This window comes from Phyllostomus discolor, chromosome 5 (genome assembly GCF_004126475.2).
Source record: "Phyllostomus discolor isolate MPI-MPIP mPhyDis1 chromosome 5, mPhyDis1.pri.v3, whole genome shotgun sequence".
NCBI classification, from domain to species: Eukaryota; Metazoa; Chordata; class Mammalia; order Chiroptera; family Phyllostomidae; genus Phyllostomus; species Phyllostomus discolor.
In genome coordinates this window covers 167,805,294-167,828,541 of record NC_040907.2, presented here as the reverse complement: position 1 = coordinate 167,828,541, position 23,248 = coordinate 167,805,294, and the positions used below count along the sequence as shown (strand labels likewise).

Here is a 23,248-nt window from a genome sequence, read left to right as displayed (position 1 = left end):
TGCATGTAGACTGTGGTGCGTACGCAGAAGACAGTAAATGCTCGATAAACGTCAGCTACATATAGTCGGTACCAAGCCCGTATGCTTGGTTCCACATACTGCATGGGAGACCCAACGTTCTGTGCCCTCTGTTACAAGTTTCATACTCACGACCGCACCCTGTGACGTCCTACCCAGGACATCTGAATCCATCCTGCACCCACGAACAGAGGCTTGCCAGACACAGTGTATCTGCTCCGCCCCACGGAATCCCAGCAGGAGAAAGAGAACAATTCCACCCAGGACACTAAGACTCCATCCCCGTGTGATCGAAAATTACTTCCAGGAATTTCTGCAAGGGCAGGGATCACAGGAAAGGTGCCAGGAGCCCGACGCCAGGGAAATACCCTGCACTGTTAAAAAAAATTTTTTTAGAGGCTTAAACAAGAAATTAGACTTCCGGAAATTCAAGACAAACATCTAACACCAGCTTCTGGCTGTATTCACAGAACGGGTGGAGTGTGTGATCTCCTACCCGTTTTTCTAAGGCGGGGAGGGGAAGGGGAGTCAGTCATGCAAGTCATAGTCTGCAAAAACGATAGATCTGGGGCATAATCACACCTGCCATTTGGTCTCAAGGTGCACGGAGCCAGTCACTCTCCTAGAAAAATTCCCCCTCTGCTGTCCTGACGTCCTGACTAGACCAGACTTCCTTGAGGACACGTGCTGCCTTATTCACCTGAGCAACTTCAACACTTAGTTCAGGGCTTGGAACCAAGGATATAATCAATACATGCTTGTTGGGTGAATAAATGAGACGTCAAATAACCTGCTCAAGGTCACTGCTAGAAATGAGAGATACTCATAATTAGTTCATTCATTCATTCATTCATTCATTCATTCAAATAAGCTGGCACTTGAGCTAGTCAGACCTCCCCGGTCCCCTACTCTTTCTGCCTGGCCCATGGACACTCTCGGTGGGTGTGAATGTTAGCAGGGCACTCGCCGAAGCCACACCTGAGGACTTGAACAGGCTGCGTGAGGAACAGGGGCGGGCTGTTCCCGAGTTTGGGTAGCTGACTGAATAACAAAAGTAGGAAAGCACCCAGTGCTGACCTGACCAGGAGCCCTTGGCCTCACGCCTGCCCGCCATCTTCCTGGGTGACTGGGGTGAGAGAGACGGAAAGCGAGGAACCAAATAAAGTCCTCGGGATGCCGACAGAACGTCCAAGTTCTTTTTACCCACGCAGCTCAACATGCCCTGGGCAAAACGCAGGGGAAATGCAAAATGTGATTCAAGCCAGCTGGGGCCAGCCCACCATCTGGGAGCTTCTACGTTAGTGAAGCTCAAGGCCAATCTTTTTCTATCTAGGGGAGTGAAAGTTCTTCCATGGGGCCAGGATTTCCCTTTTCTTCTCTAGAGCAAAGGGAAGTGCTTTGCTGTTTGGGTCTGCTTATGCTGGTGCGTTGTGCTTGCTTCTCCCTTATTTGTGCATGTCCCATCCCCTTCTGCCCCACTCCCCAAGTCTGACACTCACGTTAACACTAGCAGCTTCTGGGCGAGTATCCACGTTCCCAAAACTTCCTAAAGGCAGGTTTGGGGCCAGGCAAGGCATATGCTGCCCAGAGTGGGCAGGCAGAGCTGGCTGTTGTGGCTCTGGGGGCAGGCAGGTGCTGGGGACCCCGAGGGGAATGGCTAAGGCTAGGGTGAAACTCAGGCCACCGCACGGGGCCTCCCAGACCTGTCTCATTCGTGCCGTGTGGTCCTCCGGATGCTCAGGCACCGGTGTCAGGAGGTCCCGGGTTCGGGGAGCCAGCTTCCTCCCAGGGACAGGCCATCTCACAGACAGCGACAGTGACTCGAAGTGAATCCACTCAAAACGGGGAGCAACATTTCACATTCAATCGTGGTGATACGTTTTAACTGAGATTCCAACTGAGAGCTTCAACTTATGAAAGTAAATTCATTTTACCTCACGGTTAACACAACAGGGGTTATAACTGCAGCTCAGCTGACGTTTAGGATAAACAATCGATTCGATCATCTTTGACGTCATTCTGAAAAGTGCGCAGCAGCACAACCCCTTCCCTCGAACAGACCAAGAGGACGTTTCTGTGATCACAGGAAGATCAGCAGCGTTATTCCATCTCCCTCGACTGCACCTCCTGGCCCTTTGTTTGAAGGTCCCATCAGTCCGGCCCGGAGCAAGTCTGCTGGGTTCCTCCTGGGACTCGCTCCCTTTCGGTCAACTGGCCTGTCTGGTCCAGCAGGTACTGGCTCCACAGAATCCTGCGTCTTTCTCGAGATGTGCGGGTCATCATCAATTTGCAACGTGCTTGCACTGCACTGTCACATTACAGCCCCCGACAGCCGGTGAGAGCCGAGCCAGGAGGACAGACTCCCGCCCAGGGCCCGAATGGACGCCTGAGAGCAGGTTGACATCCGAGGGGGTCCACCCGTGGCCGTACATCAGCTTCCCCGTGCAATCTCCTAGCCGCAAAGGCCCACCTAACAATAACGTGGGTGTTAAGAACCCCAGTGGCCGCACGCCCCTCAAATTCAGCGGAACTCTGCCCATTCTGTACGAAGCAGCAGGAGAGGAGAACTTCAGGGGCAGGATCCCCGCTCTGTGTGTGGCAGTTTTCAAAGACTTTTCCTGCATCAGTTCCACCAGCTCCAGTCCTCGTCACCCAGCGAGCAACTTGCAGAGGTGTGGAAACCAGCCCAGCTGACAGGCCTCCCCAATCACCGAGCAAACCTGCCACTTGGGGGAAATGAGGTCCAGGGGTGAACGTGGGTTCATGTTCTGCAGTGCCACAGTACGTGGATTCAGTCAGTTCCTTTTTGGGAGAAGAAAAGCAGCTGCAGGAGCGGCCACTTGTCAATTCAGTCAAAACGGTCCATGTGGCCCACCAGCCAGACTGCTTTCCTGAGCACAAAAGTGTGTGCACTGGGAGCTCCAGAAATGATCGAGTTCTGGACACTTCCCTGAAACACTCTCAGATAGAATGAGATGGAAAATGTCAAAGCCCTGCAACCAAGTCAGGTTCCAGTGTTCTACCCCGTAGAGAGGCAATGATGGGTGGCCCCGACTTTGGCTTCGGTATTTCACCCATTGGAGGGAGAAGCTGCCATCCGGTGTGAGGCTATCCACTCCAGGCGGTGGGATCCCGCCGTTTAGCCGCAGTTTCTGGATTAGCATTGGAATTGGTGGGTGCAGAGAGCAGCCCGCCCTCCCCAGGGTGGGAGGGCATCATCCAACCTACTGAGGGCGAAGCTGCCCTCTCTCTGCCCGAGAGCCTGAGCTGGAACTTCGGTCTTCTGCCCTTGGACTAGGAGGCCTCACCCCATCAGCGCTCCCAGTTCTCACACCTTTGAACTTGAACTGGAAGTTACACCACCAGCTCCCCCAGGCCTGCAGTTTGCAGACAGCAGATCACGGAACTCCTCAGCCACCATAATCACATGCATTATTGATTACAGCTCCTTACGATACATCTCATTACATGCACACCACGGGTTCTGTTTCTCGGGGGACCCTGACTCCCTCGGCTCCATTCCAGCCTGGCGCGGGAAAATCCCCTGGTTCGAATCCCCAACCAACAATGAAAGGAATGGCTACATCATCATGAGTGACGCAGATCCCTGCACACTCATGGCTGGTGCCACGGAGGAGCCCTGGGGCTCCCACTGCCACCCTGGGTGCCAGAACTGAAGAGGAAGATGGCACAGCGTGCGTCGGAGGGTCCGGGAAGTTGACCCAGGTCAGCATTTCATCCCTAGGAGGGACGTAAATGAAAAGGTGGATCATGGGCAAGCCCACGTCCCACGGGCCTCTGCACTGCACTGCACTCCACGAGTTTGTCTGGGCTCTCGCTGGCCGACACGCCGGCCGGCCTCACTTGGGGACCTTTCCAGGTGTGGGTGTGACCGTTAACCAAGGTCCCTGGCCTCCCCACTTCTAAGCCTGTGGCTGGCAGGCGACAGTGCAGCGCTGAGCCCCTGACCGTGGTCGTGCCCCGTGCCTAGCTCTAGAGAGGGCTCTGGTGCACTCACCCTGGTTTTCAAGACTGATTGGCATGGTGTGCCATGATTCTTAAACGCACGGCAAAGCACGACTGGAAAAATATACTTTTGATGTTTTTACTTTTGCTTTGAAGAACTGGAAGACACTGTTTCTGAAGTGTCTAGATCTGTACTTAGAAACAAATCAATACGGTGAGAACCAACACAAGAGGAATGCTGCTTGATGTACTACGCACCTCTCACAGCAAAACACACACCAGAAAGGAAGTGATTAAGAGGGTAAAAATCAAACACAGACCTTTCCTTTGGGAAATAAACTGGAGTGATACATTTGTAGCCTGCTCTTTCACTGAGTTGGAAACGAACAAATTCAAACAGATACCTGTGTATTCAAATACCTGTCACACGGATACCTAGTTGACAGATTTCCACTCTGGCCCTCCATCTGCCACAAGGGACAGAGCCCAGAGCTTTCTGGCTTTTCCCAGAGTCAGAGTTCAAGGGGGAATGGCAGTAAGTTATCCCATTAAATTCCCCCCACACACACACCTCGGAGGGCGGGGGTTAGTCAGCACTCCTGTGCACAGATGAGGAAACTGAGGTTCAAAGGCGTGGAGTGACTCGCCTGAGACCGCGCCATCACCGAGTAACCGAGCCCGGCCGGACTCAGGTCTGCCCGGGTCTGAAAATAATCCTTCCTTCACTACCGCCAGCGTAGAAGTGTTCTTGGACATGAGACAGTCCGATCAGATAGAGCAAGTTAATGATTGTAAAAGCAAACACATCCTATTCCGCCCACGCTCAGGCTTCGGATGGCATTCTCTAGACACCCAGCCACATGCAGTCACGGGCTTGTGGGGGAAGGAGGAACAAACGAAGGTTTGCAGCAGGTAGACCAGAAGTCCACCAGCCATAAATGACCTATAGGCCCGGTCCTCTCCACCACACACACACGCCGAGGGGCAGGTGTGCTCGGGGCTCTTCCGGCCGGGACCGCTCTCAGCCCCTCTTCCCCGGGCCTGGCTCCCGTTTCCTTCACAATTAATTGTCCCAGATGCCTCTGTTTATGCAAGAGACACCACTTCATTATTATATATTATACATGTTTCCTACCAGCCCATGTCAAGATTTAATTAAATGGCCATTGGTGTGATTATCTGTTTAATGTCCACTGCTGTCCGCCAGAGCTTCTGAGAAGGGTCACTCGGAACACTTGCGGCCCAAGGGTGACCAGCTGACCAGGCAGGCTGTGCTCTGCTCGCCGTGGCCAGACCTGGGGCCGCACCTGCTGGGGGAAGGGAAGCCTTTGCCTACCTGGCATTATTACGTGCTGCAGGAGCTCATGGTGGCCCCGCCCTGCAGACCCTCCTGGGACAGGGGCGTGTCTGTCCCACTCGCCACTGTCGCCTCCCCCGTCCCACCCAGAGAAACACACGTTGAGTAAATGGGAGACTAGCTAAAGAAACGGACGAATGGATGCTTCTTAAAGCGCCTGCAGAGTCCTGGAGTGTGCCCGAAGCTACCGTGAGAAACGAAGGCCAGACTGGGGACACACGAGACGGCCCCTCACTCGTCTCAGCAGCGGAGGCCCAAGGACGGCAGGACACGACCCCTCGCTCCGCTGGACGACAAAGCTCCGGGACACACGGGCTCTCGCAGACACTGTTCCAGTTTCTTCTCTTCCGGAGGGGACACTTTTGAAATAAGTGGACTCCTGTTCTATTTGTCAGGTGTGGTAAATAATGCTCAAGCCGAAATGTGTGAACATTTGACCGAAAGGGCGTATGAGTCAAGGACAAAAACATGAGCCGTATTTTTCACAAGGTCACTAGTCCCCGTGGGATCTGGACAGGCCTCGCTGGAGTCACGTTCCGCCCACGCCTAGGTGGTGCGTGAATTACAAAGGAAGCAAGGGCTTCTGTTCCTCCCTCCCTTCCGTCCTTCCTTCCTTCCTTCCTTCCTCCTTTCTCCCTCCCTCCCTCCCTCCCTTCCTTTCTTTTTGATGAAAAATTGTAGTTTCTCATGACCCAGAAAACTGAGGGAGATGATCCTATGACAGGGACCAACCTATGGCCAGAAGCGAACTTCTACCTACCTATGGCTCGTCAGCCTCCTGCAACGTCAGGGCGTGCAAGGCCGGCAGGCTGTGCTGGAGAGGCCGGACGGTCTGTCCCTCAGGTGCCCTGGAAGCCGCCGGAGCCATGCACGCCTCGGGGTGAGCTGACGGCATCATTCCAGGACGTCGACCTCCTCAAAGTCTCGACGTGCTTTTTCTGCTTCCACATCCCCAGTGCCAACCCTACCGCTGGCGCAAAAGGAAGGTGCTACTTAGCACTAATCAGCGGGCGCCAGGGGCTGACAGAGGGAAAGGAGCATTGGTTTGGATCATCCGGAGACCGCACTTGGCTGCGGAACGATGGGTTTCATTTTCCTCCGGCAGGCTTCGCTTCCCAATCAGGCTGGCTGCAGCCAGCGTTAAAGTGACCCTGCGTTTCCCAAGCCGATGCCAGCAGAGGCGGGAGGCGGCCCCCCACCCACCGGGAGGCGTCGGGAAGCAAACCGGAATGAAACGTTCGCTGCGGAGACCCCAGTGGGAATGGCTTGTGTGCCTTTGAGTTCTGTCCGAAAGGGGGAAGGAAAGCCGCACTGGTTCTCAGATGTGCACACTAGATGTGATCAGAGAAAACACCAAGAAAGGGGCAGGTGGGTCTGCACCCAGAAGGCGACGTTTCCATGGTGGCGCCCCAGCGTGAGGACGGGCACCCACCTCAGGATCTGGGCGACTTCCGCAGAGGGGGGCTCGTGAAAACATTGTGGGCGCACGACTGCCGACTCATTTTCCACCTCCTTCCACCCATACACCAATCCATTCATCTCCAGATCCCCCAAAGAGGTCTATTACAGAGGACACGCAGTCATTTGAATTTTTATTTTTAGAACACATGTAACATCTCGAATAATCCTTGGGTCCAAATTGGAAGGCGGAGTTAAAAGTCAATGGTCTGAAACAGTGATAAAAGAAGCCCATACAAAACAGCTGTCTACCCAACAATTCCTTTCTAGTTCAAGTACATTTCATCACCAAGGCCCATGAACAAGGTCTCCGTTACGAAAATGTTTCACAACCGTTCGGCTCCTGGGCTTCGCGTCCGGAAGTCGTTACGTGACATAGGAAGAGAGAAAGTGATGAGTAGAGGGTGTTTCACGATGACCACTGGGTCGCAACATCAGGAGTGCCTGACCATCGCAAACGTGCACGAGCCTACCGCCAGTGTCCGTGCAAGTCAGCCGTGTGCCCAACACGTCACACGTCACCCAGCGATGCCACTCGGACACTCAGGAAAGGTAACGTGGCAACAGAATGCACTAAAAGAACTGAACGCAAATATTTGTAACAGCTTTCCCGGCAACTGAAAACACTGGGAACAATCCAAATGTTTATTAAAAGGAGAAGAGATTGACAATCTGTGGAATACTGATTACCATGAAATACACTTCAGCAATAAAAGAGAACAAATCACTGATATATGAGCTCTGTCCAGAAAAAGACCAGCCATTGTTAATATAATGAGAATGGCCTGCAAGACATTGAGGTAGGCTGGCAGCCAAGGAGCGTGGACTGGAATGCACATGCGTGAACAAGGACAACCTCACTGTGCTAGTCAGTGGGGCGGTAGATGCTGTGGAGTGAGCATGTGTCCTGTGTGGCCGTCACATTCAAAATGACTGAGTGAGTAGAGCAACGAAACTGCATCAGATTTTGCATCAAGCTTGAACGTTCCTCCACAGAAACTATGCGGGTGCCTCAGAAGGCCACAGCTATGGGCAGCTGGTGATCAGCAGCTTTATCACGGCAACACACCTGCTCATGCACCACGTGTCATACAGAGTTCTTTGGTGAAACATCAAATCACCCAGGTGACTCAGCCCCACTACAGCCCAGGTCTGGTGCCCTGTGACTTCGGGCTTTTCCCCAAACTAAAATCACCTGTGAAAGGGAAGCAATTTCAGACCATTGATAAGATTCAGGAAAATACAACAGGGCAACTAGTGACAACTGGGAGAACCGTGTGAGGTCCCAAGGTGCCTACTTGGAAGGGGACCAAGGGGCCACCGTCCTATGTACAACGTTTCTTGTATCTTTTTCAACAAATGTCTGTGTCTCATAGTACACGGCTGGATCCTTTCTGGACAGACCTCGGAACAGGAAGAATTCTCAGACTATTAAACTGAATAAAAGCTGGTAGACACACACACACACACACACACACACACACAGTGAATCTGAAGTTAAAACCCTGGCCAGGGGCCGACTTAAGGGGGTGAAGGCTGACCGGAAACAGACAGGAAGGGGCCTTCCGGGGTTGCCTGGGGACAGGCACATGGGTCGCATAGTGTGTCCGTGTGTCAGACCTGAATGATCCGTGCATTTCCATGTAAGTCTTACCTTCAAATGCTAAAATAACTTTAAAAATTCGCCATTGTCATTGAGTGCCGGTAGGGAATGGACAGAGAAAACCAGGCGGCCGGAACGGCAGCTGTTGTGTCTGGGACGCGCACATTCATTAGGTGTCTGCCTTCTGTGCTGTGGGTCTGGATGTTTTTAATGATAATAAGTTCAGACAGACAGAAATAAAAAGGTATTAGCCTTTAATTATAACCTTTAATTCCACCCTGGTTTTCTTCCCCACAGACATCAAACAGTGAGCCAAGTCTTTGGGGAAGAGTATTTTGATTAATTAAACAGTCCTCATTTCTAAAAAGATTCTCCTTATTCAGACCAGGAACTTGCAGAGTTGGATGAATTGAACTTGTATGCGATCCCTTTCTCCCCCATGCTCGCCTAAGTGCCCTGGAACAGGGCTTCTCAGCCCGGACACGATGGACTGGACGCTCTGGACCAGATACTCTGCTGGGGGGACTGTCCCGTGGACCGCAGGGTGTCGGCAGCAGCCCCAGCCTCGGTGCGCTCGACACCACTCGCACTCCCCAACCCACATGGTGCCGGCCAAGAGTGTCTCCGGAAGTGACTAAACGGCCCCTGCGCCCCCGTCCGGGCAAAACTGTGGTGAGAACCACCCCTGGCCCAGAGCACGCCCACTCCACCCGGACAATCCCACCCCCAGGGGATGAGGACTGGTTCCTGGGGAGACGAGAAAACCTTAGACATTGCCATCGTTTGCAGGAGGCCTGCAAAGGGCCGTGGTATGCAAACAGATGTACAGTCTGTCTAGGGCATTGAAATGTCATGGTAGAGACGAGCAACTAGGGAAAAATAGTCGGAAAATGGAGGAGGGGGTGGTAATGAAAGGAAGGTTGGAAAACACCATCCCACACAGTGGCCTGATTCTCCTTAACGCCATCCCCCCGGCAGGGCTTTGTGCCCCCATAAAAGCCTCTTCAGCGTTCAAAGGCGTCTCCACTGGGATGGGGCAGACGCGGCGAAGTCAGGGCGGCTGCTTCCCTGAACCTCTGAAGGCGTCTCGGAAGCCTGAGACGTAGAAGCTCACAAATCGAAGCGGAACGCTCTGAGGGGCCCTTGCCAGATCTGACGATGGCCCTCACAGGACAGGGAGCCCGGGCGCTTCTGCATCTGGGTTTCCGGAGAAACCACGCAGGTGGAGCCAACTGTCCTGGTGGCACCGAAGCCCCACTCGGCCCACGCCATCGCACACTGCTTTTAAAAGAAGAAGGTGGTGGCGTGCTGTGCGCCTCCCTGCTACCAGCCACATCTGCGGGGAGCAATTTCATTTCATGAAACGGATGCAAAGCAAACGAATCCTGTGATTTCCTTGGCGCTCCCGTCTCCTGGCTCTTTACACTGAACCCCGCGTGACTTACTCTCGGGACCAGCTGGTTTACCATGCTGAGTATCCATGCCTGATGGAGTTGAACCTGGCTGGTCTGCAGAGATGACGCCTTGTGACAATGTCTCAGTCCAAAGGGACAACCCACGGGGATTCGTTCAGCAAACGCAAACTCCCGGACCTCCCGCCTGCAAGACCCTCCCTCCGGTGTGCGCACTCCCTTCTTATGGATTCTGCCGCCACGGCGACCCCGAGGACGAACAAGACCCTTCTAACAGATGGTACCTCTGTAAGGAAGGTGTGTCTGGTGTTAAAACCATAGGAAAGGCAGGAACGACGGGGCGATGGCTACATTCGCCTGTCCGCTGGGCTAGGCCACGGTGCCCAGCTCTTCGGTCGACACCAGCCTAGGTGCTGCCGCGAAGGTCTATCTTGGGTGGGGTCAGGAGTCCCCATCGGTGGCCTTTAAGTGAAGGGCTGCCCCTGCGTACCCTGGTGGGCCTCGTCCCGTCAGATGAAGGCCTTAAGAGCAAAGACTGAGGTCCCCATATAGGGAATTCTGCCTGGAGACTGCGTGTGACACAGAAGGCCTGCCCTGAGGACATCGGACTTACGCCAAATCACCCCCTGACCTGTGTTTCCAGACCTACTGGCCTGACCTGTGAATGTCGGATCTGCCAGATGCCACAATCACGGGAGGCAATTCCTTAAAATAACACCCCCCCAACCCCTTACACACGTCCTTTTGGCTCTGCATCTCTGGGGAACTCTGGCTTTGCCGACAAGAAGACACGTCCTTTCTTACAAGGAAGAACCTCGACTCCACAGCACAATGTAGGGAGACAGCAAGCAGATGGCAGAGTGACCCTGACTCGCAGAGACGAGGAGAGTGTGCTGTGTCTGCAGAGGATGGTGCCAGGGGGCGGGGCGGGGGGTGGGGAAGCTCCTTCTCCTCCAGGCAGGACCCCACACAGCTTTGAACGGCAGGCACCAGGTACTGCCAGTGGCGGGAAACAGGGAGGTGGGTGCAAAGCCCCTAGAAACACGGTCACACTCTCCAGGCTGCCCCCCCAACCTGCAAACCAGGAAGCCGCCGCCTCCCTGCCTCTTGAAGAGGACAGGAGGTTTGAGTGGCTGAGGCCCTGGGCTTGGGAAGAGCAGGCAAGCAGAGAACAGGGCTGAGCAACCAGATGGAAGGCAGGGGGTGAAGGGGCAGTCTGCAAAGTGACCTGTGCACACCCGAGCCCCTTCTGCAAGGCTCCCAGAATGCCAGGCTCATGTACACCAGGGCGAGAGCCTGGGGAGGCTCCGCCTGTGGAATCCAACAGCCTCAAAGTGAAGGGCAGATGCTAACGCTCAGGGCCAGTCTGTGAGAGCCCGGCTCACTCCCGACCACCCTGCAACAAAGCCCAATTAATGAGCTCTGCCCAGTTAGCTTCCGTGGCTCCGCCTTAAATAAGAGCAGACAGCTGGGGGTCACCAGGTATTCAGTGAAAAGAAGATGCAAATAAACAGAAGGTGGGGGCTGATGGAACCTGCAAACAAAGACAGGGAAGAGAGTGTACCCACGGAAAAAAGAACAGGATGCTTTTTGAAAGATCAGAGCTCAGGAAAGACCTGCTGGAAATTAAAAACATAAAAATCAGCCCCGGCCAGTGTCCTCAGTTGGTTGCAGCATCAGCTGGTACACGGAAAAGTCACAGGTTTGATTCCCGATCGGGGCGCATGCCTAGGTTGCAGGTTCGATCCCCGGTCAGATAAAATATGGGAGGCAACCAATCTATATTTCTCTCTCACACTGAGGTTTTTCTTTCTCTCTCTCTCAAAAATCAAAAAATATACATTATGTATACGTAAACCCTAATAAAATTCAATAGCAGGGTTGGTAAATAAAATTTTAAAAATGTCGCAGAGAGAGGAACAAAATACACAAAGCAGCAGACAACAGGAAATAAAAGATAAGACCAATCCAGCAGATTCAACATCTGTCTCAGACAGGACCCAGGGAAAAGACACAGAATGCAGAGGGAAGGCACATGAAGTTTCAGGCTTAAAGGACCCACGAAGTGGCCAGGACAACAGAGGAAAAGAACCCCAGTAGAAGGCGCATCATCGCGAAACCTCAGAGGACCACGGGCAGAGGAAGGGTCCTGGGAGCTTCCAGAGAGAGAAAGAGAAAAACGAAACAAAGGAAGGTCGTTCCAGCAGGCTTCAAGTTCATTTCAAGTGCACTGAAAACTCAAGTCCTGCCCGGAAATGACTTCCCACCCAGAACTCTGAACGCAGCTGAAGAACGAAGACACCTCGGAACACACGGGTCATCTGAGCCCTCCTGGGAGACGACGGGAGAAAGGGTTTCTCTTCCCCGGGGCTGTCCCCCGTCCCCCGTCCGGAATTCTCAGCTCCCCAGCCCAGGAGCGCCGTGTTAAAGCACCTGGTGTCTGTCCTTCCCCAGAGGGGACACAGACCATGTCTGACCTCCTGGACTGACCTCGAGTGCTGGGCCAGCAAGTACTCCAGTTCGTCCTTTAAAAAACACACCCCACAAGCGCTGACTATCCTGTAAATGCCCCTTTCACGCTGCACGGAAGCCGTTTAAAAACAAAACACCAATGGGCACAAGCCAAGGGCGTGGGTCTGGCTTTAGAACTGCTTTGTGTTTAGTTTGTTACAGCGGCTTCAGGTTCACAGCCAAGTCCAGGAGGCACGGAGACTGCCCACACACCTCCCGCTCCCGCACCGGCCTCTCCCGTCGCCAGCACCCCCACCGTGTGTTACAAGGGATGAACCCACGCTGACACATCAATTCACCCGAAGTCCACAGTTTAACCCAGGGTCCGTTCTTGGTGTTGCAGTCAATCCATGGGTTTCGACAAATGTATGATGACACGTGTTCATCATTATAGGACCATACAGACTATATGCACCGCCCTAAGAATCCTCTGTGCTTCCCCTCTGCACCCCTCCCCCAGCCCAAGTCCAACCCCCGAAGCAACGCTCTTTAACACCATTTGTTGGGAGCGTGGACAACCTGTTTTTTCCGTGCTGTGGGCCGTGTCTCCTTTGCAGCTACTCAGCTCTGTTACTAGGAAGTGAAAGCCTCCACAGACAACAAGCAAACAGACAGGCATCTCTCGGTTCCAATAAAACTTTATTTACAAAAGCAAGCAGCCACCCAATTGGGCCCATGTGCTGTCATTTGCCAACCCGTGGACAACGGTATCGTTCCCACCATTTTTACAGGAAAGAAATTTCTTAATAGCCCCACTGGCATTAATAACTACGGGTTTTTTTTCCTATTTTTCTCTCTAAACTCTATCCTCTTTCTGGAAGAGTAATCAACACACAATCAAAAGCTGAGATCGTGCAATAAAAAATAAATCTCTTCTCAGAATATCCCTGCTTTAAAGCTACATTACATCTCTCCACGTTCAATCCCAAGCTTCCCGAAAACTGTCGGAAGGAAATCCTTCGCTCTTTGAAACGGTGGTCTCTGCTGTTCCGACCAAGGGCGGCTCAGGCCGCCTTACGGAGCAAGTCCCACAAGATGGCCACCACGGGGACACGCTGTTTGTGGACAGCCTGCCGAGTGACCACTGCAGGGGAGTGCAGTTGGACCGCTTACGGTAGATTAAGAACAAGATCTCTTGTTTCAAAAACAAATCACCATCTGATCTTAAGTTCAAAGGAAACCGGCCGCTCTCCAGGATGATGTGGACATCAAGCACCTTCCAGCCTCCAGTTACCTGTAAACACAGCGAAGACCAGCCCGTGCCTCCCCAGCCTCGGGGACCCGTCTCACGAGACCCCTGGTCCAGCACGCCTGTGTCCACTCCCTCAAGTACAACCTGCAAACTGATTCACTGAAGGGAGGGTGTGTGTGTCAAAGCGGGAGCCCACGGAGGTCACCCCCGAGGTCCACCACCTCCTCTGAGGACAGAAGCGTCATACCAACCACTGGGCTTCCTAGTAGCTCAGTAAGAATCCAGAAAACATCCCCTGCAAGGCAACCACTGACCCGTCCTTTAAAAAAGAAGGAAGGGAGGGAGTTAGGAAGGAAGGAAGGGAGGGAATGAAAGTACCACCATCAAAGCCTATGCCCAGAGGACAGGCAGGATACTATGTCTGCCAAGTAATAACAATTTGTAACGTTTTAAGCAGAGTCTTAAGCAAAAGATAGTAATAGCCTCCGTCAAAAAGCTTGTCGGGACGCCGGCCACACAGTGACAAGGCAGCTGGCGGGCAGCCCTGTCGGAAAAAGCTTCTGACGCGCGAGGCGGCCGGGCATCTAAACTGAACACTCCGGTGGGGCCTGCGCCCTAATCTCCGCGGCCCGGCCGTCTTCCAGCTGGAGTTCGTCACGTGGAAGCGGTTCTCTTCCCAGGTTCAGATGCAACCGCAGACACTAACTTGGGCTGCAGTCCTCAGTGGCCCGCCCAGAAGCCAGGAGGAAGGTTCTCCCATAGGGGGTCGCCTTGTGCTGCTTTTAATTTGTGAAGGCTCTTAAAGCTCAGCACCAAGTCTTTGAGGGGATAGCGCTGCCCTGAAGTGACAGACACCTTGACTGACCCCACAAGGACAGAGAGGCAGAGCGGGTGGAAGCCGGGCCAGGGCCCCACTGCCGGCGCTGGAAGCCCTGGCGACGAGGAGACAGCATCTCCGCAGCAGGTGCTCCTCCAGCCGGCATCTCTGGGGGCCACCACTGAACCCCCCACAGTCTCCAACAAACCAGAGGAGAAGCCGGGTTATGTACTGGCATGAACGTGGACTGTAAACACATCGTTGTATTTCATCACTAAGTTCCCCAAGACACTACCATGTCAGGGGCTGGTGTGAGGGTCTGCTCAGTGTCCCCGGACGAGACACTGAGTCCGTTGGAGCCTCCCGCCCCTGTGTACACCACTGAGACAACCCGCCCTGGCAGGCTGCCGCGCAGGCCGCCGGCCCCTCCCGCTCAGAGGACCCGGCACCTGGACACTGCCGCCAGACCCAGCCCCCCAGGGCGCTGAGCGAAGTGTCCAGCAACCACGTGAGGGAGAGGGCCTCCAGTTACTGCTCCTTGACCCAGGCACCGTCGGGGTGCGCCGTAGGTACTCAGGAAAAAACAGGAAGGACTGAGGAGACAGGCTCGCCCAAGGTGAAGAGGACCAGTCCCCGGGGGAATCAAGGGCTGCGGATCACGGCCACACCTGTCCGCTCCCGCGGTCACCTGCGGTTGTAGTTCTCCTCCCCTCACCCCACAGCCACCGACACACACCTCCAGTCTGCCACAGCCTGGGGGGGGGTCCCAGGACACGTGCCGTAGCATATTCACCTGCGTGCCCCCCACACCTGGCACAGTGCCTGGCACCAAAGTTCCATAAGCTCTGACGGAATGGAGGAGCCAGGAGGCTCTGGAAACCCCAGCTCCAGGGATAAATGATGACATGGTAACCGCTGTTTGCTTAAAGCACTGCACTAGGTACTTGACAGATGGATTAGACAAGAGACAAGACGAAGCACGTGAACATTTAGGCACCACACACGCCCCAGGGACGTCCGCGGTCACCAGGACGTGTTCTGACCCTCAGCTCGACCAGGAACGGAGGCACCGTCCTCCCTTTCTACCAGCGGGAACCGGGGCTCAGAGACGTGACGCCCCAGAGCCAGGAACGCTCGCACGTCATCAAAGACCTTGCTCTCCCCTCTGCACCCCACTGCACCTCATTCACATTATTTCACCTTGGCCTTAAGGCTGGTCTCAGCTGGAATATCTACAATCAGATTACAGATACTGTGTGTAGTGTGTATGTATGCACACATTTACACACTACCTAGGGGTGCACACACACACACACACAGCACCTTCACTGAAGGAATAAACTAGAGCGAACACTGAGCTAAAAAACAGACGGTCCCAGTGAGCACAGTGACCTCCCAGGCAAGGTCAAGTCCCGGAATCCTATGGACACAGGGTCCAGTGTCACGTGTCACACCCTGCTGAGCCTGCAAATCCAGCACACCCCAAGTTCTGTCAACTCCAGAGCCTCGTTCACAGGCTTATCACTTCTGGATGAAGATCTTGTTTGTAAGCCGAGGCCCCGACGGTGGAGACGGAGGACCTGTGCCCAGCCCTCACAAGCCATCACTCCGCCCGCCACCTGACCTCCCCGAGAAGCATGACAGGCAATGGCAGCCCCCGGCAGGGAACTCACAGGAGGAGTGGATGCTGGGGAAGCTTTTGCGGCCCTCGGAAACCAGGTCGGGGTCCCCCGTGCAGTGCATTTCCGAGTTCATCACTCCATCTGGAAAGCAGCGGTAAAAGAAATCGGGGCGAGGTCTACAAAAGACACCATGGACATTTTCAATATAAAACGCTGCCATCGCCAACGAGCCCCGAGCTGACCCCCACCCTCCCCGGCCGACCCCAGCTCCTTCTGCCACCAACACCCGAGCTCCACGCCGAGAGCCCCACACACGGCGGTCTTGGGCAAAGCCTAGGCTTCGGGGTCCGGGAGATCTGAGTCGGAACTCCCGCTCTGCCACTTACTGGTTGTCCGACCTTGGGAAGGCCATGCTCCCACATCCCTAAGAGGGGAGGTCACACCTACCCGAAGGTGAGGGGCTGAGGTTCACACCCTATAGGAGGAACTGAGCTCAGTGCTGGTGACGTCACAGGCAGCTCCTGCCCCGGCCTCGGGCCCTGCGGGCAGAGGCTGCATCCAGGGTCCAAGACTCCAGGCTGTGCAGGCCCCTTCATCTTGGGTCTGGATGGCCCACTGCCCTTCCTCCGAGAGCAAGTCTCAGTTAACCTCACAGAGGGGACCAGTCAGCCCTGCTCCATGACGCCGAGCCCACGGCCACCCAGTGTGGTGGGAGAGACCCGGCGGGGTGGGGCGGAGCCTGGGGCCACAGCCACGGCCACTTTGAGTACTTGCTGGAGACCGGACACAGTGCTAAGCACTGCACCCATGCCCTGGGGCCGATCCCCGGACTTCTTTCTTTTTACTCACACAAAAGCAAAGGCTGCGAAAGCTCACACCCCTGCCCGAGGTCACACACAACCAGTAAGTAGCAAAGACCAGCTCCGGACCCCCACAGCTTTGGATCCCTGTGCCTACACCCCCCACCCCTCAGGCGCCTGCCTGCCAGCCTCACTCAACCGAGGACACCCCCAGGGGCATGTGGTGGCTGCAGGCCAACCGCTTCATGTCAGTGCGACCCCTGGTTGCCGAGGGCCCCAGAACGGGCAAGGCTCTGCCCCCGCCGCCAACGCAGGGCCCCTTTCCTGCACAGATATCGGGTCACAGGTCACACACGCTGACTCACCGGACCCCACCCCTGCCCCGGCTCTGGGATCTGGGCCCAATGATAATCTATCAATATCTATATCCATAGTCAATTTCAGTACTCTATCAGAGATGCAAGTGTACTTATTCACCTACTGAACCCAAACCTCAGAGCAGACCGGGCCTGGGAATCAGCATTTTTAGAGGCCCCCGGCAACTCTGAGCATGGACTGCGGGAGGATGTGACAGCATCAGGTCCCGGGCTGCCCGATTTGGTCCTTCCCCTGCCCCCCTGGTGCCTGGAAGCGCCTTGCACTGAGCAGTCAGTACATGCTGAGTGCTGAGCGGGGGTGGGGGGTGGGGACAACCTGCCCCAAGCCAACACCAGGTCAGGGCCAGAGTCAGGCCTCGAACTCAGGCCTTTGCCTGCCCCACTCTGCAGAGACTGGCTCCCTGCCTGGGCAGCGGGGGGCCGGGCGGAGATAAAGGGAGAAGAGAAATCATCTCCCAGGAGGGTAAGGGAAACGTGCCATAAGCGGAAACACAACTGCCAGCCCATGCCTCTCACCCTGAAGAGAGTGACCTTATTGCACATGGTGGTGGGGGCAGAGCTGCCACGTGAGTGGGTGTCTGCTGAGCGAGGCCCTGGGAGCGTGGTGGACGGACCGGCAATGCGAGCAGCTGGCCCTGACCCGCAGGAAAGTGACCCCTTCTCTCCTCTTCTTCTCCCACTGTCTGAGAGAGGGAGCCCGCCATTCAGAGCACAAAAAAGGTCTGTGCTGAGGACAAACGCCCCAGAAGGACAACGGTCTCAGCAGAAATCAGAGAAGAGCTTGAATGCGTCCCATACCGCGTCCTGTGGCCACGGTTCCTGCACAGATGACCCGGAGCGTCTAAACCACCGATCGCTTCTTTTCGGAACTTACCTTCCCACTATTAACTTGATCGTGTTGGTGCAGACTCCATTCAATGCGAGAGCCAGGGACACCGCTACAAAACAAAACCGGCAGACAGAAGAGTAACCAGCTGGCTCCCACCTCACTGTCGCCACCCACCTCGTCATCCCGCTGGTTAACTGACGACCCCAGAAATATGCACCGACACTCTCAAAGGCAGAGGGAGTCTGGGAGGCCAGGGTAAAATACAGCCAGGACAAGACTCGGGAGAGTGACCCACTAAATCCCAGGTCCCTCTGACCTGAGCGTTCTCCCGCCTCCTTGGCTGAAATTTCCCGCACTGCAGAGGGGCCCACCGACCACGCTCCGGCCTGACACGGACAGATTTAACACCCCGGCAGGCAGAATCTCTTTTGCGGGTGGCGAGAAACGGGAACTTTTTAATTTCCTTCTGGCAACCCTCTCAGACGTAATTCCCACCACAGCTGCTGCTGGAATCCTTCCGAAAACTCAGATGTCGCAAACTCAGACGTCGTCTCTCACGGACCCCGTCACCTGCCAACGGGTGTCCCTTTGTCATCAGGCTGGTCACCATTTCCGAGAAGGTGAGGAGCCCCAGGACCTTGCTGGGCTTTGAGAAGGCTGGCCCAGGCGGTGCTCCTGGCCACAGAAAACCGCAGGAACTTTCAGAACACGGTATTTTAAAACGTGCAGCCTGGGGCCTTCTCCAGGCGGCTCGGAAGGACTTTGATGGATGAAGTCCAGATCACCCGCGGCGTGCAACGGACACGTGTCACAGCGCTGCCGCTGCACGGGCCTCGCACACTCGGGCACCAAGGCCGCACCAGAGGCAAGTCGGCGTGACGGAAGGTCAGACGCCGGGCGCGCGCCGTCAGAACCGTGAGGTGCCCATTCCATCGCTGTGCTGATAAAGCCGGGAGCTACCGCCTCCCTTTGGCAAACACTGACGACTCCATACCAGCTGCGGTTCATGTAGGGAAACAGCAGTGCGGGGGGACATTTTCGGGAAGGGGCTGCCTAGAGCAACTCATGGCCACAAAGCCCCCTGCACCCCCTTCTGCCTGTTCCCACCCACCTCGCCCTCCGGCGGTCACCATACTGCCGTCTGTGTCTGTGAGTGTCATTTGTTTCTTGCTTACTCCCTCCACCCGGCCCGCCAGCCCCCCTCCTCTCTGACCGCTGTCCGTCTGTTCTCCGGATCTATGAGTCTGTGTCTGTCTCGTTCACTAGATCCCACGTACAAGGGAAGTCATAAGGCATTTATGCATTTGTCTTTCTCTGCCTGGCTTATTTCCCTTAGCACAATGCCCTCCAGGTCCATCCTTGCTGTCGCAAAAGGTACCATCTCCTCCTTTCTCACCGCTGAGTCATGTATCACCTCACACCTGCTGGAATGACCACATCGATAAACCTACAAACCGCAGGTGCTGGTGAGGCTGTGGAGAGAGGGGAACCCTCGTGCATGGTGGGCGGAACGCAGGCTGGTGCGGCCGCTGGGGACAGCAGTATGGAGTTTCCTCAGGAAATTAAAAATTGATCTGCCTTATGACCCAGCGATTCCACTTCAGGGAATACATCCTGAGAATCCCGAAACACCAGTCAGAAGACTATATGCGCCCCTGTGTTCACTGCAGTGTTATTTACAATCGCCAAGACATGGAGGCAGCCCCAGCGCCCATCAGCAGATGAGCAGGTAAGAAAAGCTGTGGTACACCTGCACAACAGAACACCTACCTGCTTTTAGCAAGTGCTGGGAGGCAGAGAGAATGGGAGGGGCCAGTTCACATGAAGACCTCTGTCAAAGGGAAACTCACCACCCAGTGAGGGAGGGGGAACACTATGGTTTCTCAGTGAGGCAGCCAAGCGGGGGGGGGGGGGGCACCGGAGGGGGGATGGACAGCGGAGCATGGGTCAGCAGCCCGGCAGCAGCACTGAAACGCCCAGCGGGCACCTGGATGTAGACATTGAGCCCAAGACCGCGAAATGCAGAGAAATCCTCTGATTACGTTCTGCACGCACAGACCCTTCCTTCCTCAAATGCTGGCCTCCCATCTCTCTTGCCAGCTGGGAGCCCTGCTGAGAGGCCCCCTTCGCAGAGAAGAGGGGGGATTCCCTGGGCTCCCTCCGCTGCTGTGTCCTCCTGGAGCCGTGAGGGTGAGCAGGCCGTGAGGTCGCCCAGAAACAACTGGGGTCTCCCCGCCAGGGCCGGCCCGGGGGGGCTCGCTGCTGTGTTCTCCGGTGGCATCAGACTTCTTCTTATCCCGGTCCTAACGTGGCCATTAGCGCAGAAACGGTCTCCGGAACAAGCCTCGCCAGCTGACCTTCCAAAGTCCTTGGGGAACTTGGAGACCAATGAATTTCAAGGGCGCTGCATCAGTCCCAAACGCCACCCCCACCCCAACTCTGCACCAGCTGGGCCCATTGTAGCACAGCCCAGCCCTTTGGAAAGATTCGAGCAGCGGGGCCTGAAAGTGTGGGCATGTGACATAACCCCAATGGCTGGCAGCTTCCCTCTCTAATCCAAGAGGAGACAGAAAGGAGGGGGGTCTGGAGCGGCAATATCGAGGGTGGACCTCCTCGCAGCATTCTGGACGTAAACTGAACCAACGATCACTTTCATCTGGAGAGCCCAACCCCCAGGGCACCAATACGGGGCCCCTCGCTGACCCCAGAGAGGAGGCTGGCGAGCAGGAAAGGAAGACCCTCACTGGGCAGGGAGGGGGGCTGCTGATTAATAACAATCCAGCAGGCTGGTTTGAAAGGGCCGTGTTTACAGCATCTGCGGGCCTGAGGAGGTCACAGAGACAAACCAGACTGTGTCTGGCAACACAGTTCAAAGCCGCGTGTCATGCGAGCTGGCCTGCCAGTGGCCTGTCCTGAGCATCCTCTGTAATGAGCATCCCAGAGGCTCGCCGGGCTTCGGTCGCTACTTTCGCTGTTGCTGGGACTTAACACCTTCCTCCCACAACAGGGTGCTCCGTGGCCCAGACCTGGCTGCCCTCTGCCTGCCTCCCGTAAAGCCCCAGGCTGCGTGGGCCGAGTCTCCCTCCCCTTGTCCGACAGCAGGTGCACAAAGGTGCCCACCTCAGACATGCAGCTGAGGGGTGCTCGGGGTGCCCAGGTCCCCAGAAGAGGCCTGAGTGGAGGAGGGCTGAGCACGGAGCCCCCCTTGCTGACAGAGTCCTGAGTTCCTTGCCTTTTAAAGATCACCCCCCACCCCCTATGTCTAAGGCTTCCTAAAAGAAGTGACTGTATCTTTAAAGAGCATGGTCAGCATGAGGCTCTCAGTCATCCAGGCAAACAGAACAGCCAGCGACTCCGCCTTCCCTGTTAATGCCCCGGAGGCGGGGCGTGGGGTGTGCAGGGAGATGCGGCTGGCCGAGAGTGGAGAGGGCTGGAGAGAGGGATGGAGAGCTACTCACTGCCACAGCGGCAGCCAGACTTCAAAGGCCGGCAGGGAATTCCCGTGCAGCTCCCGCCCATCGTCACGACATGGGGGGGGCGTTGTGCCAGAGGAGAGCCCAGGATGAAAAGTGGGGGAGGGGATTTCCAGGGCACCTGAGAGGGCTCCCAACAGGACGTTCTGGGGACCACAGTGACATGTGTCCAAACACTGCCCGAGCTGCTGGAGCCGTGCATGGGAGGGACACCAGTGCCCTTGCTGGAAGAGCTGATCTTCCCGCCACCCAGCTGAGGAGACAGGGACCATGTGGCCACCAAACCCTGAGAGCACAGATGGGCAGCCTGGGGTCTTCCGCTGGCCGAGGGCGGGCATTTACCAGCTGGCCAGAGGCTCGTGGCTTCTACAGCTGGGACTGAGAGGTGGGCAGAGCCAGAGCTTCTGCCTGGGAGGTGTGGGCCACGGGTTGAGGCGGGACTTGGAGGTCCCACTCCCGTGAGTGGAATGAGCATGCAGGCAAGGGACAGGGGCTCCCATCACTGCCAAGCCTCACACCCACCGAAGGTGCGGGCAGCAGAGAGGATGTCAAGACGGGAGAAGGAGGCACGGAGCGTGCCGACCGGGAAGACACCTTACAGAGAGCAGCGGTCGGGACCGGGGTGTGTCTCCACCCCTCACTGCCCAGGTCCCTACCTCCAGCCCCCACGAGGCTCCTCTGACCCTCCCCCCTGGTCTTGGATGTCTGTGAGGTGGCTCATGTAGGCTCATAACAAAACCCCTAACTTATCGGAACTAATTTGAAAGGGATTCTGGTCTTCACAACGAGGCAGAACCTAGCCAGAGCCTGGGTGCACGTGCAAGGTTCCACGCCCTGCCTCAGAGCGGGAGGTATGACCCCTTCCCCCTCGGCGAGCCCGGACTGCGCCCTCACCCTCAGGCCCTCACCAACACAACGAGGACCGCACTCTGCTACATTTGCATTTCCTCAAACCCCAATAATTTACAAACGTCTCCTTTAGAGGGGTATTGCCTATTTTCAAATGTACTGCCTAACTGAATGTTAAGGCCACACAACATACCAACAGCAAAATCTGTGTGAGGGCTTGAGTGCCCTCCACCTGTGATGTCAAAAAATAAATATAACTCAGCTTTCCTAATAATCAAAAAGCTGAACACCTGGCCGCTGGGAAGTTTACATTGGTTGCTAAGTAAGCCAAATAGTTCTGGCTTTCCCCGTAAGACTGCCATCCACTCAGCATTCGATCAACGTGCAGGTCAGAAAACAACTGCATCCCCAAACACCTGTCGCAGGCAGGCAGGGCTCGGCTTGGGGAGAATCGGCAATGATGCCGTCGGGATGGCAAAGGCTGCAGCACCCGTACCCAACCCCAGCTGCGTGACCGCCAGCACGTCCCGAGCCTGAACACCAGTTACGGAGCCTGCTTCTAACTTCTCCGCTATCAGACACCTGCTCCTCCCGATGTTGCCTCCCGCCCATGGTAATCAGTCCAAGGGTCCGTGGCAGTCGGTTTCTGACCTGCCTGGAGTGTGGGCCCGTTAGCCACAAGCGTGAGGTTGGACAGTCCGTGGTGACAAAGTCTCAGGTTTGCTGTCCCTGACCACCAAGAGCTACCCTGAGGCTGTGCAGGGGCGGCCCAGATTTCTGCCTGTGGTGGGCCGGGGCGTTAACATTCAGCACCACGGACAGCGGCAACCACGGCCACTGAAGAGATGGTGCTTCTCTTCTGTGCCTTGGAGCTCCTGAGGGCTTGAGTGCATCTTGTCTTGTTTCTCCCGGGCTCAACCCGGCCAAGAGAAACGCCAGCTGGGTGCAGCGGAGGTTCCTTTAG

General features: G+C 55.7%; 1 protein-coding gene across 2 annotated transcripts in view; it reads right to left on the bottom strand.

Annotated features, from left to right (window-relative positions):
• The window catches only part of PLPP4 (phospholipid phosphatase 4), a 96,995-nt gene that overhangs the window by 27,167 nt on the left and 46,580 nt on the right, over positions 1–23,248 (bottom strand). The window contains exons 4-5 of one of the 2 annotated variants that reach the window (XM_028513511.2): positions 18,008–18,071; positions 16,008–16,132 (exon numbers count right to left, since the gene is read on the bottom strand). In XM_028513511.2, coding sequence (XP_028369312.1) covers positions 16,008–16,132; positions 18,008–18,071 — 189 coding nt within the window. The remainder of the gene's footprint in view (positions 1–16,007; positions 16,133–18,007; positions 18,072–23,248) is intronic. The other variant, XM_036027396.1, reaches the window with a different exon arrangement.